The sequence below is a fragment of the Anser cygnoides genome, chromosome 1 (genome assembly GCF_040182565.1).
Source record: "Anser cygnoides isolate HZ-2024a breed goose chromosome 1, Taihu_goose_T2T_genome, whole genome shotgun sequence".
Lineage (NCBI taxonomy): Eukaryota > Metazoa > Chordata > Aves > Anseriformes > Anatidae > Anser > Anser cygnoides.
The window spans coordinates 113354524-113369142 of record NC_089873.1 but is presented as its reverse complement, the minus strand read 5'-3'; the positions used below and the strand labels follow the sequence as shown (position 1 = coordinate 113369142).

Here is a 14619-nt window from a genome sequence, read left to right as displayed (position 1 = left end):
CTGTCTTCACCTGAGCAGTTCTGCTGTGCCTGCTGGTCAGGTGGGAAGGCGTCTCATGGGCGCTGGCACGCCACAGAGGGGAAATTTCCAGCTCAGAGGCTCAGAAGTTAAAGCTAGATAATGATCACAACCACCACCCTTTGGCAGATGTCTCAGCACCAACGGAGTCTGGATTCATGCGTTTGTATTTGGGCGGATGACGCTGCATGTGCTCCTTCTGGTCTTTGTGCTCTGGCTCATCTAGGTGAGGTCTTCGTGTGCAGACAGAACATTATTTGTTGGTAGAATGGGTCAATTGAATTATAATTACTAATAAATACACTTGCAAATAATTTATTGGTAAACACTATAGATCTTTCAAGCCTTTGCGATAACAATGATAAGATACTGAAGTGTTTTAGAAAGCAGGAGTAATCTCAGCTTCCTGTAACGTACCTTTTCATAGGAATTAAGGTGGCAAAACCAAGAAGTGCAGACATTTGTTGCCTGTTGGTCATGCCGCTGAGATGGTTGGGCTACACAGATGCTTCTGCCTGGCGTTAAAGGGGATTAGGTCATGGCTATTTGCTCCTTTCTGTTGAGATTCAATTAGCAGGCAGTGGCACATAGCAGTGCGTGGATCAGTTGGGCCAGCCAGTAATAAATGTACTCCTCAGTAGCTCTCCACAGCTGTTCTCCAGGTCTGCAAAAATCGTAGGAAAGAATGGGTATCGTGCAGATAGAGGAGGTAAGTCCTGGATGTTGGTGAAGTGGGAACAAAGAGTGTGTGTTGTCTTGATAATGCCCCACAAGCTCATTACTCACATTTAGCAACCTGTATGAAAGATCTTTAATTTCAAAGTGCAATCTGTGTGTTCTTGCAGTGAAAACTGTAAACTAAATATGCTTTTATGGAAGTCCTGTGGCCATAGTAATCTTAAAAAGATCAGATTTTAATTCTTGTTATGTTCTACAGGAATTAGAATTGAATTGGTGTTTAAACTAATCTAGTGACAGATTAAAAAGAGTTAATTGCAAATCGAATTCATTGCACAAGTGTAAATAGAAACCCAGTTCCAATAAATCCAGCTCTGATGGAATCTGGTTTGGCTCACAATGGAGATAAGTATCAGCAGTTTAAATATTTAAGTTGCCATAATGGATGAGTCAGCATGCTGAGTGATTTTTATGCTCCTTTTAAAGCTACTCGGTTTTAAATGGAGTGGATGTGACCTGGCTCTCGGCACTTTAAATCAGCCTCGTGCTGCTGTCGTGAAAAATTGCCAGGCACAAAATCTTCTTCATCAACGTTTAGTGCAACGATGATTAAAAAAACTCCTCTAATTTTAATTTTTATTTGTCCCAGATGAGGGAAGGGGGTTATTTTTGCAAGGGGGTTATTTTTTTCCAGTTACTCTGACGTGACCAAAATCTTAAGAGCAGTGTATAGGTGGTAGTTCTAGAGAAGTCATGCCAAGTACTGCATGCAGATAAGGAAAGCCCAGGACGGTGGCCTTCAAAAGTCATTTTTCTGTCTGACCCCGGATTGTTGATTCGAATTTGATATCTCAGCGCTGGCCTCAGAAGGAAAAAAAATCAAACTGCTGATTCCAGACAGAAATACACGCTTAAATACAGCGGCCGGTCCAACCGCTGAGCCTCCCGAGCGGGAGCCCGCTCTTCCCGCTGAGGGACAGGGCTGAGGTGAGGAGGGAGGGGCCGCCCCAACGCCCGTCACTCAGCCCCGCCCCCTCCGCGCTCCCGCGTGGGCCGCCGCGCCGCCCAATGGCCGCCTCTCCTTCCTCGTCCCGCCTCCGGCGAAGCGCGGCGCCGGCTTCCCATTGGCTGGCGGGCACGTCGCTCAGCGGCTTCCCCTCGCGCTGCAGCCCCGCCTCCGGCAGCGGGCGGAAGGGCCCGGCGCGGCGCGGAGGGTACGTGCGGCCGTTGCTCCGCCGGGGGAGGGGGGGCGCCTGTGAGGGGACGGGGACGGCCGGAGCCTCCCTGGGGAGGACCGGGGGCTCGCAGCGCGCCCCGCCGGCTCTCTGGGGCGCCGGGGGACCGGTACCGGAGGTACCGGGGCGCCGTGAGGGAAACTGAAAGCGAAACTGCGCGGGGCTGCCCGGGGCGGCGGGCGGGAGCCGGGGGGGGGCTCGGTGGGGGCGCGGCTCAACGCCCGGTTCGGCCCGGTGCCCGCGGGAGGCAGGGGGCGCGGCCTCAGGGTGCTCAGCCTGCCCCTGCCCCGGGTCGTGCCTTCCCCTCAGGGAGCGGGAGGCCCCGCTCTGTGGCACCGGGGGGCTCCCGGGCCCTTCCGTGCCGTGAGGCAGCTTCCTCTGGGATCTCTTTCTGTGTTTCTTTCTGTGCTCCCTTGCCGCTGCTTTAACGTTTTGTCCCAGCCGGCTCAGTGCATTTCAGAGAGAGGCTGATTCAACTTTTGAGCTCAACTTCTCGTGTGGTATGTTGTCATTCTGCTTCGTTCACCGAAATAACACGTTGCTAGTTCTAACCCGAGTGCTGGAACCCGCCAAGTGTTATTTCCACGAAGTATAACCGTCCTTGTTATGTTTCAGTCACCAATTCGTTCTTGCCAGTGTTCTTCTTGTGCTTCTGTTTACTGGACGTGAGAAATGCTTCTTGAGAGCCTGTCTGCCCACAGGAGGAAAGGGGGAGGAGACAGATCATAGGAAGGGCATCAAAGGACAGCTAATGCAAGGGGTTCGCTTGTTTTCTTGCTGTGAAGTATGTGGAGGTAAAAAGTTTAAACCCGGAGAGTGAGTTTTGCACCTTTATTCAGGTAAAAAAAGTCCAGCGCCTGCCTTTGAGAACTTGAAAACATCCTTCTGAAAATTCATCAGGGTTCTGTCCGTATAGAAGGATGTATTTGGGCTAAAACCTACGTCTGTGCCATGTTAACCTGTCTGAGGGTAGTCTTCAGCCTTGCTGCTGTGATTTTGGTGGAGACTCAGCTTCGCAGTGCCGCAGACCTTTTGTGGCTGAGGTATAGCTTATTGTTTCCTTCCTTCCCTGCTGCTGCTGGTGTTGAGAAGCGTACACCTACAGAACACCGCAGACTGTGCTGTGTAGCAGCTAGCTGTTTGTTCAGCAACTTGTGAGCGGGTGGCCAACCTGTCGCACTCGGGCTGGCTCCATACTCTCAGTCCCTTCCAGCACGTCCGATGCGCGCTTTGCTTCCCTGCTAAACGAGGGCACCTCCGGCATGGGGAAGTTGTTGGTTGGACCTTGGGCTGGACGAATTGCTCCAGCGCCCTGCGGTCTGCTTCCTGATGTCTGTTGTTCCGAGAACCCCGCAGCCCTTACTCATCATTCCCTCTGTCGGGTGCACGTTCGGTCAGAGATGGCCATGTCCTCTTGCGGAGAGGAATACCCACGCCTCGGCTGCTGCACGAGGCTGGCATTCAGTAACTCAGGAAGAGGTGCTGTTATCACCACTTGCCAGCCGTGTATCTGTAAAGTCTGTACACAGAGAACAGAATCGTAGGGAGCTATTGTGAGAGAAATGCTTAATTATTCTTACTGTTAACTGGGGCTCTCTTGAATTACTTCTGTGAAAGACTCTGTTGCAGGATTCTGCATAACATCAGTTAATGTTTAGATCGTACTATAAGAAGGCCAGTGGCATTACCCCCTCTGCTCCCCGTTACTGCCGGTTGTACTCTTGCAGTAAGCTTCCTCTGTGAAATCAAAGCTTGTTTCTAGCACTAGACACATGTAGAAATCATTCTAGACTTTGTCTTTATCCTGCTGCAGGTTCTCCGTGCCGTGTATCTCCGTGCTTGCCATTCCAGTGAAACAGGAAAATTGCGTAGTCGGTTGCACATCTTTGCTGTAGAAAGGCTGCCAGCAGATAGTGTTTATCTCATCTAGTCACAGTATCTCGGGTGCTTCTCTTCTGAGCACAGACAGAAGATTAAAGCAAAGTGCAGGTTTGTGAGCCAGCATCAAGCACCAAAAATACAATGTTGGTAAAATAAGATGCTTTGGCAGAAGGCTGTCCTGAGAAAGTATTTAAAAAAAAAAACCAACCAACTTTGTACTGGTCTCCCTAGCTTCACTCATTTGTCACTAATGCAGTTGTGAAAAGTCCATTTGATATCCAAGACAATTAGGTATTGAGAAAGGTGTTGTCTCAGACTTTTGAAGTGAGCAAAACGCCTTTGTTTTGTCACCCAGTGTTTAAAAACTCTTAATAATAAAGGCAGGTTTGTGCAGTGATGTTATCTGCAAAGTTTATCGTTACTGACTTTGTAGAGTTGAAGGGGTCTTAGGATAGATGCTAGCTGTTGTGTTTTTTTTGTGCTGGAAGATGGTTTCATTATTTTAGCTGACAAAACAAACTCGATAACCCCTTGAAGTCACAGAAGGGAACAACTGGTTTTGTTTCATGTCAGCATTTTGATCTGGAGCATTTTGGTAGGGGTAACAAGACTTTTTCCTGCAGCTCTGTGGGAACGATCCAGGCTCTTTGTTGAGTTTCATAGGATTGCGGCGTGGCTGAGGCTGGCAGGGAGCTCTGGAGGCTCAGGCAGGGCCCCCTGGGGCAGGCTGCCCAGGACCAGGTCCTCGTGGCTTTTGGGGATGTCCAAGGAGGGAGACGCCACAATGTGGTTAGATATGTTAATGTTGTTTAAAGGGTCTGTTACAGGAAAAATTCCGGGGGAAAATACAGCTTCGGTCACTCCGAAAGTGACAGAAAGTGTAATTACAAGCAAGATAACGCCTTTGTTAGTGTTTGTAACTGTGTTCAGTAGAGGAAAGAACAGTGCAGCGCATTTGTCTAGGTGTTTACTCCTGCTTGTGGGCAGCCAGACCGCAGGGTGCGATCCGTGCAGCCTGCAGCGATGGGAGCCGTGAGCTGTACCCCACTGTGGGTGACCGAGTATGGGAGGAAGAGAAGATTACTGCAGGATGAGCTGGGGATTACTGCACAGCAAGATAACGCTTCCCCGGACTGGCGAGGAACAAACGAAGTGCGTAGGGAACCCTTCTGAGAGGAGAAAAGTTAGGGCTGCAGGAACAGTTGTAAAAATGTGTTAGGACAGCACGGCAATTTTGTGTGACAGCTGCAGAAAGAACAGGAATTTGAAAATTGCTAGGTGAAAGTGTGATCTAGGAAAATAACTGTACGGTTGAGCCCAGATATTTGACAGATGTAAGGTAATTTTGGGACCGGTTGATTATAATGCTTCAAGGTAGCATCATAACTGTGGACAGATTTCTGGAAGTAGTTTCAGGAGGACAGACAAGTTTTCCATCTTATTCATAGGAGGTGGCCTTTTTTTGTAGTATAGGCAAACTTAAGCGTGGCTGTGAGTCACAGCTAAACAGAAAACAGTAAATATTCCAGCTTCTGACACTCAAACTGCATCTGTTAATCACCTCAGTGTGAGAACAGCGGTCGTGTAGCACAGAATCTGTTACAGCTGCTGTCTCACCACATTGTTTGAGGACTTTGTCGTTTCAGTGCTTGCCTTATAACACTGCTCAGCTTTGCTTTTTGTGTATAAATCTGACCATGTTTATAATTCTGTGTGACTGATCCTCCGTCTGCAAAGCGGGGCGTTCTTTGCCGTTAGTGGATTCACTGAGTTGATTTCTTTTCCCCTGTGATAGAAAGGCACTGTATTATCTTTCTTGTTTGGAGACTGGGAGTTTGTGTATCTTATCCAGGATTCCTTAGGCAGACTCAAAGACCAAGTTCTATTCTGCATATGAAGTCCTGTTGTATGCATCTTGCTCTTTTTTAACTTCCAGTGGCAGAGAGGGTTACGGTTTAAGGGTGATACTTAGATTGAAATATTTGCTTCTTTTTGCACCTGCTTTTTTACTTGCTTTAATTTTTGTGTTTCTATACGTTTAAATAAACAGTGTATTCTATTGAATTTCTCTTCCGTTTCAGACACAATACTTTGTGTGTGCAATGCTTAAGTGTTTGGCTTGTGTGCAGACTTTATTTTGTAACTCTGTTTGTGAGGTAGGTTGCTTTGTTAAATGTAGCTCAATAGAGCACCCATATAATATATCGAATATTTAATTCGGTACAAAAAAAAAAACAAACGTAGTTTGAAGATGCTTCTGACGGTTTGTCAAACATCTCAAGATTTTCCTATTTAGCATTAACTACATTTTTGGCTGTGTTTCAGGTACTTAGGACACGGCTGTTGATGGAAGAATTCATGTATAAGTACAAACTAAGCAAGGCAATCTAATCTTTGAGGACATGGCAGGGTTCTTAGATAATTTCCGGTGGCCAGAATGTGAGTGTATCGACTGGAGTGAAAGAAGAAACGCCGTTGCTTCAATAGTTGCAGGTGTATTGGTAAGTTACGAGTGCGTGGGTACTTGTCCCTCCTTGAGAGGAGGTGAATCATAAATAGGTTAAGAAATTTGGAAATATGGCACATAGTTGCATGTTGTTTGTTTGTATGTTTTTCAGATTTTCAAAAGTTTCACTTTTAACTGCACCTTAATGCAATATATTTATTTCTTGGATGGTTTTTGGTTAAGTGTAATCGTTAGCCAGCTTTTTTATGGATCACATAAATTTGCATTTGTCTGATAACGATAGACCAGTTCGGCTATCTCTTCTTCAAAAGCAGATTGAAGTTCCTAGTGCGTTTTTGGCATAACTAGATACGTTTGAACAGTTAAAAGATATAAAGTATGTATAAAGTATGTTTAGAATCTCAATTCTTGTTCTTAAGGTAGTACAGGGAATTTAGCCATACGCTGAGATGTAATTTGAATAGAAAATGTGACAGATTTTCAAATGCTTCTGTGAGAATATCTATGTTAAGGCATATGCAGAACTTGCTTATCAGATTTAGAGTCTGATGTGAAGCTAGTAGCTTTCTAGAGCTGTTTATATGTGGTAAAGGAAAATTAAAGCAATAGGATGCCTGTACATTTGACATGTTTTGTCTGTCTGTCTCTGTACTCTTCTGGCCTCATAATGCTGGTTATTTTATTTTAAGTTTTTCACAGGTTGGTGGATAATGATAGATGCTGCAGTAGTTTACCCTAAGCCAGAACAAATGAACCACGCGTTCCATACCTGTGGGGTGTTTTCAACACTAGCTTTTTTCATGTAAGTGTATATAAAGGGAGTTCTTTATTTATAAAATAAATATGAGCTGTTAAACGCAGTTTTTACTAGCCCATGTGCATATGGTAGCACTGGGAATCTCTTGGTTATAAATTGCGTATGAGTAATCTTGTACCTTTTTGCACGGCAGTGTTACAGCCTTTTTTCTTTTATCTGTGGCCTTTGTGTCTGTTTGTTCATTGTTCCTTCTGTTCCCCCCGACCTGTTTAAGGTAAGTTGCTTTTCTTACGCGCTCTGGCTGAATGTAAGAAAGCCAACCTTCCTTTATGCAAGTGGCTTTCTAGAATAACTGTTTGGGTTCCTAGCTCAAAGTTCAGGTATTGCTGCCCAATTGCTTACCTGAATGTAAAACATTTGTGGTTTTCCCTGTTTTGAATCAATTTCTACAGCTGTCTCTCTGGCCCAAAACTTCTTCAAGTAGGAGAGGATAGTGGTATTATTGTCATAAAGATGTAAATGTGGCAAGCTTGAGGGAGAAGTAATAGTTTTTATAGAATCGTCCAATAGTGAAGAGAATATAAGATGGCTTTGGATGTTCAAGGCTGCCTTAATGCTTGATACTTTGGAAGTTTTGTTTTTTTTTTTCTACAGCAGTGTAACTTGTTTTAAGAAAATATATTGTCCTTATGGGGCATGTCTCACTTGAATATTTGTGGTATTTATTGCCAAGTAGAGTAATTTAAAAGCAACTTGTATCACAAGCAAGAGACCGCCGTGTTACTGGCTATTATTATTCCTGAGATTTAGGGTAAAGGTTCTGCAAGAATGTGATTTTCCTGAAATCCAGTTGGAGTCCTTCCATTAAGGGAGGTGTAGCAATGTGTGTCGCTGTACAGAATGCCAGTAATTTTCCAGGAATTTGTTGCATCTTAAAAAAACACCCCCACCCCCCCACCCCCCACCCCAAACAAAACAAAACAAAACAAAAAAAAACACTGGCTTTTTACTTAGGATTTTAAATTTATTTTCTAGTAATCTGAAATATCTACACTTTTGTGTTCCTAGGATAAATGCTGTATCAAATGCTCAGGTGAGAGGAGACAGCTACAGTGACGGGTGCTTAGGAAGAACAGGTAAATTAACTATAAAGTCATGCCGAATTGAAAGAATGGTTATTTAGGGCTTTTTTGTTTTTGAGTGGTGGTTAGATAAATAATCTGAAGCTAAGGAGAGGAGAAAACTTCTGTGAAATTATTTTCTGTATAAAATTAACAGTTGAAGGTAAGTACTGTCTTTGTTAAGGAGGTGAGCTTGGGAAAATTTGACTTCTGTATAGCTTGAGCACCTAAACTCCTCTGCATGTCCTGTGCAGCTGTTCCCAGAAATAAATTTCTGCCTTGGGGCAAGCTATGGGGCTTGAGTTCAGTATGAATTTCTTATTTTAGAATGCATTGCAAACATTGTTTTCTCTGTGTGTCACCCACTGTGTGGTTTCTCTGGACCTGCTGTCCTCTCTCTACGTTCATCCATAATTCCCTTACGGTGTGGAACCCAGCATCTGTGTGTGTGTGATTTGCAGAATGCAGTCTGGTAGAATTTACTGATTTCGAGTTAGCGTTTGATGCTTTCCCGCATTTCATTCTTCAGTCTGCTTGAGTGAATCTTTGCATGTAAATATTTTCCCTTTCCTGTGAGCGAACAGGTTGGTTATTTTCAATGGCATCCCCCTCCGTTTTGAGCAGGTAATGTGTCACAGTGCAGGACCCCCGTATTTCAATTCATATCCTGCCCTGACCTTTACTTGAGGAGGGTGGCATGTCAGACAAAGGGACCTCTTGGGTCATTGAGTTAACTGGCAGATTTCACCCCTCTGGAAATATCTTTCTGAAGTCAACACAGGACGGGTTTGTTTTACGTATTTTTTAGTATTTTGTAATACTAAATTTGTAAATATTATGTATTTTCTAGGTATTTTTTATAGTTTTTGTATTGGAATGCCATCCTTACCTCAGAAAAACTATAGCTTTGGCAAAGTACCTCGTAATTAGTCCACTTACAAGTTACGTTAAATGTTGTTACAGGCGTTTCCTACAGATGAGGAGATATTTCTGGTAATTGTGTCTGCTCGTTAAAGTATGCTTGCTAAAATCCAGCTGCTATCTGCTGTACTAAAGAGGGCAAATTTTGGGTTCTGTTATCGTTGATACTGGTTTAACCCTTTCCATTTGGACCTTCAGCGAGACTGTGTCGTAATACAGGAGTAGCTTGGATCAGCTGTCGCTACGGATGGTACTCTGCATGGTTCTCAGAGGTTTTACTGTTTCCTGCAGGTGCTCGTGTCTGGCTCTTCATTGGCTTTATGCTGATGTTTGGTTCGCTTATTGCTTCAATGTGGATTCTTTTTGGAGCCTATGTTACACAGAGTAAGTTTCCTTCTTGGTTAGCTTTTTAGCAAAGAGACGGGCTTCGCTGCTCTTCTGGGATGATCATCAAATCTGATGCGAAGTACTCTGCTTCAGTTTGGTATCTATCTTGTTATGTAGCGTTTTGTTTGAGAGCTCTTTTTGACTTTTCTTTTTTTTGCTGTATAATGAGAATGTGAAAATCTTTTGGACCCTTCACAGTCCCTTACTGTATGGATATGAGAGATGCTTGAGGGAGTTGAAGTGAGGAACAGCCACTATGAACCATTTTAAACAATCCAGGTATAGAACACTTGGGCATATAAAACATACACACTGATAACTAATTGTGATTGTAATTCAGGAATTACTACCAAGTTGTATAGAGGAAAAAAAAAACCAAACAGCACCAAGCCCTTCACTGAAATCTAAAATCATTTTTAAAAATTACAGGTTGTCTTCTGGTGTTGAAGTTTATTTTACTTACATAGAAAGTACTTTTGCCATGAGCTGAAAGGCAGAAGAATGAAAATGTGGTCTGTTGTTGCTAGAACAATGCCATCTAGTTTTGTAGCCAGAGAATAATACTGTGAATAGTGTTGTAGGTACTTTTTTCAGTACAAAAGAAGTTAATATTTCCTTTGTTACTTACTTTACAGACACTAATGTTTACCCTGGATTAGCAGTGTTTTTCCAAAATGCATTGATATTTTTCAGGTAAGTTATCTGGGTGAGTCTCTCCTTCCAAAGGGGCATTGCACTCGCCTGCTTCCATTATGCGTGGTTACCCCAGGAAAATTAATTGTAACTGAGACTGACACCAGACTTGATCGTCTGCAATGTGGAGCTTGCTGCTCACAGTGCAGGACTCCAGTATTTCAGTTCGTTACCCAGCCTGACCTTTACGTGAGGAGGATGGCATGTAAGAGACCTCTTGGGTCACTGAGTAAACTGACACTGTGCAGAGAACTGAGGTGGCGTTAGTCATTCTATAAACCGACCAAACTATTTCTTAAAAACTTTGTTTTTTAAATTCTGCTACCTTTCTCTACCATTTCCTCCAGTGTTTAGAAACAATGCTGTATTTACTCCTTCTCAGAGATAAAGAGAGTACTATTCAGAGAGGGTCTTCATTCCCCTCATGCTCTTGTTAGCACAGCTCTTTATGATCTTATTGAATATACAGCTCTAGAATGTGGATGACCAAAGGTACAGATAGTATTCTGGGTGGGATATTGTCAGTGTCTTTGGATAACGGCAATAATACTTTCATCTCTACTCCAAATACCTTGGCATATATCCTAACAGCAATAGGTGAGACATCCTATTGCTTTTTTCCTGACTATTTCATAACAATGATTTAATGGTCTGATAACTGATACACTTAAACTTGTTTCTGCTGGATGAACTTTCAGTTATGATAAGTGATAAAATTTTCCTCTATGACCATAATGGTGCGTTCTGTAATATTAAATCCGTTCATTTTATTTCTCCTGACATCATTAAGTGCCTTATATGACACTTCGCAACTATGTGCATCTATACCAGCTCTTTTTATATGTATAATGCATTCTGTAATATATGAATTTGATTAATTCAAGACAATAAAAGCATTAGTCTAAGTTCAAAGATCAGTCACTGAAAAAGTTCCCAGAACTTCCTCTTTTGGATGTTCTCACTCACTTAAATTACCATGCTAACAATTTTCCTTCTAGTACCATATCAAATGCTTTGCAGTGATCCAGATCAACTGGCTCTGCTGTGCTGCCTTGTTGGGAAAATCAGTTCTGTTCTTGCAGAAAAGAGCAATTCTTAACTCTCTTCTGCAGTATTGCACATGACTAAAGTGGGATGGATACCAGTGGGGATAGATTTTTGGGAATAGTTTCAATCCACTTGAAATTGTCAGTCTGATTTCAGTAGTTTGATCTGAGGCTGTTTTTTGTTTCTGGAAGTGTCTTTCCCTAGTTTCTATTGTACTCTGTATGTTATATATCTTTATTTCTTCTCTTTCATCTTCTAAAATTTGTTTCCTAGGTATAAATTGTGAGACAAACTACATTTAAAAATTTTTTTTTTTTTAATCCCACTACTTACTTTAAGCAGTAACACTTGAGATTTTCATCTGTTGCTGTAGATTCCTTTCCTTGGACCAGATCTGGGTCAATCTGTGATGCTCTTCTCAATGTCCGTGCCCAAAACTTTTGTTTTGTTTGAAACGCTCTCTTCCATTAATGCTGGCTTATAATACCTTTATTCCTTGAACTGTGTGTCTCCTTCAGGACTTTGCTTCAGCCCCGATTGTTACTCTGCTAGTTTTTTACTTAGTTTAGCATGCTGTATTAATAGTTCTCTTCACTAGTTAATTGCCTAGGTGTCTAGCTTATTTTTTACTTCTTACTGTTGTTCTCTTTGTTGTTAGTATTTTTCATCTCCCCTGTTACGATTTAGTATGGCTGTGCCCTTCTACCTAAGCAAAAAGAAGTATAAGGAACAATAAGGAAATGATGTTTGTTTTTGTTTAGACTTCTTTTGATTCAGAACAATATGCAATTGCATCCAACCTTTTAAAAGGAGTTGTACTGCAAGACTGGCTATTTTTAGTTGAGCAGTTGCTTCAGCTGGATCTCATGGTTTTAGTAATGCATAGTGAGTGAAATATAAATACAATAAATAGATACAGACTTGAAGAAAAGTTAAGGTTACTGGAGAGATGTTGATATTGCAGTGGAAACAGTGTAAGAGTGTATGCTTACTATTAAAATGACCTTTTCTACCTTATGTATAGCCTGATTTTTGCTTTTTTTTTTTTTTTCCTTCTTTAGTACACTGATCTACAAGTTTGGAAGAACAGAAGAGTTATGGGGATGAGAGCTCACGTCTAGCACTGTCTATTCCGTAGTTGCTATGTTGTACTCAGTATGTAGATATATTTACATTTATTTGTTCTTGTTTTGCTTTCTAAATTGTACGAACTGAGACAAATTATGGTTTCTGTAATAAGCTCCCTCTTTTCATAGAACAGATTTGTGAATATGTACATATGACTGTATATATCTTAAAAAGGGAAAGTCAGGCTTTCTTTCCGAAACCGTCAGGCTCATTTCTTCAAATACATGAATTTCCATCAACTCTTAAGACTTGATCTTCCAAACCCTCACGTGTGAGAGATTTTGGTCAACCTAAAGTGAATAAGCAGAATAAAGCCTGTACCCTGTGAAAGGGGTTGTTATTTTTATGTGTAGTTTAGCTATAGCTCATTTTTCAAGAGTTGACAGCAAGGGCTGCTTCTGTACCTGCAAGGGAGTAGTCAGCTCGTGGAAGTGACCCAGCTAAGCCTGAATTTCGTGAGGGTAAATTCTATTGTATGCTGAGATAAGGGTTGATTTTTATATTTTTCTGAACAGTTATATAAAATTCTTAAGTAGCTATTTTTTTGTAAAAGGTTATGAATTTTTAAACGAGGCCCTATTTTAAGTAGGTTCTGCATGGCAAACCAACTGTTCTTGACTGATTGCTATAGCACAAATGAAACTTGGTAGCAGCATAGAATTAACTTCATGCTGCTCAGTGTAATAGATAACAATTAGCATTAACTGTATTTACTGGAATTTAAAAACCCTGAAACTGATGCCAATCACACTTCAGGAATATAAATAATAAATGTGAGTCACATTAACATCTTTAAAATTATGCTAGCATAGAGTTTCTTCAGGGGATAGCTTTTTGCTGATAGAAGAACAGTTATCCTGCTGCCTATCACCTTAGGTAACAATAAAGGTGAGCATTTCAAATGGGAATATACTATATGTATTTATTGCTGACAATCTTACGTTGAAATAATTGCCAGTTTTAGGGCTGCCACTTGCCCCAGTTAAAATGTATCCCCTAAATCTCATGGGCACTTTATGGGAATGCATCCATTATTGAAATCCAGTTTCTTCTGGCTGGTGCACACAGACAGGGAGAACAGTGATGTTTTATAGCTTTGGACTGATCTTATGTATTCATCTTGCTGATGGTGACTTCCTTGTAAGTTCTCTGTGTTTTTAAAGCATTCAAATCTATATTGTGTCTAAAAGCTTTTATAACTTTCCATGTATCAAGATTGCTGACCAAATGGCATTAAACTTCAGAATGTAATTTATGTGCATGGTTACTGTATACTGTTAGTCATCTAATTGCTCCCTTGTGGGAATCTTTCCAGTGGACAGAATATGAAGCAAATAACTGCAGCTGAAATTGTGCTACTGGCTAGACTAACTTCTTTCCTGATTTCATCATCCGGCAGTGAGTTACGAGATATTCACTGGTGTTCATCACAGCTTTGTACATAAGTTGTCTGTTTGGTTGTAATTCCAGAAAACTGCAATAAACTTTATCTCGTGTTCTCCAGATAGTGAATTTCACAAGATAATTGTACAGTAGTAGTCCATTAATAGCCCAAGTAGTACTAACCTTTAAGCAAGTCTGACACTTGCTTATACTTTATAATTAAAACCAAGGTTTTTGTTTCCAGTTCTGTCAGTTTCTTGTTCAGTAGCCCAGGAATATGTATTGGCTTTTTTACTAAGTGAGAAACAAATGTAGCCTTTCACAGTAACTTGCACAGGGCAACCTGAGGTAAGCGCTTAACTCCGCAAGAACTTCTTGTTTTGCCTTAATGCAAGTTCCTAGTTAAAGTTTTCTTAAGGGTGCCACCAGGTGAAGAGCTTCTTTCTGAGGGTACCTGCATTTTCTACCAGAAGTTTGCTCTCCTGCAAATAGTTCCTGAGCATCCATCCCTTCTGATTTTAGGGAATTGGAATGGTCACGCTCTCTTTAGCTGCTGAGAGAGAAGAGACAGCAGGGAAGAACTCTCTTCCCCTGTCCTGAGCTCAGAACAGCCGTTGTGTAAGAATCACGCAGGCATTAATCAGACTAACTCCAGGTCCATGTTTACACTGCAGATAGTTCAGCAGCGTCCAAGATGAAGAGTGATTAATCAGTTGAAGTTTTATGCCTTGACCAGCTGCAGTTGTGAGACTAACCTTTGAGTTACCCCTAACAAAAGTTTTTTTTTTTCTCCCCCCCACTTTGGCCTATTTCTGTAAGAAATATTAAATAACCATCTCTAACAAAAGTTTAGTACAAAGTCTGTGTAGTAGAGCTTATTCAGCAAGTTGTATTTTGTATTGC

The 14619-nt window shown here is 41.9% G+C and overlaps 2 protein-coding genes across 7 annotated transcripts in view; one reads left to right on the top strand and one right to left on the bottom strand.

The window, feature by feature from the left end:
- LOC106043431 (trifunctional purine biosynthetic protein adenosine-3-like) overlaps nt 1-639 on the bottom strand; it is a 30135-nt gene extending 29496 nt beyond the window's left edge. The window contains exon 1 of the mRNA XM_066978311.1: nt 436-639. The gene's annotated coding sequence lies outside the window, so the exon portion shown is untranslated. The remainder of the gene's footprint in view (nt 1-435) is intronic.
- Nucleotides 640-1765: 1126 nt separating this feature from the next.
- TMEM50B (transmembrane protein 50B) lies at nt 1766-13836 on the top strand. 6 transcript variants are annotated; one of them, XR_010825356.1, is made up of 8 exons: nt 1766-1910; nt 6138-6313; nt 6969-7081; nt 8105-8172; nt 9370-9462; nt 9664-9744; nt 10101-10158; nt 12267-13836. XR_010825356.1 is itself a non-coding variant. In XM_048071556.2 (8 exons), exons 2-7 carry the CDS (start codon nt 6215-6217, stop codon nt 12310-12312), a joined length of 477 nt encoding a protein of 158 aa, XP_047927513.1. In that variant the 5' UTR covers nt 1767-1910; nt 6138-6214; the 3' UTR covers nt 12313-12360; nt 13649-13836. The 6 variants fall into 6 exon arrangements, 5 of the variants coding, with proteins under 5 accessions (XP_047927513.1, XP_047927511.1, XP_047927512.1 ...); XM_048071556.2 differs by lacking the exon at nt 9664-9744 and having other exon boundaries at nt 1767-1910; nt 12267-12360; nt 13649-13836; XM_048071554.2 differs by lacking the exon at nt 9664-9744 and having other exon boundaries at nt 1767-1910.
- Nucleotides 13837-14619: the final 783 nt, after the last annotated feature.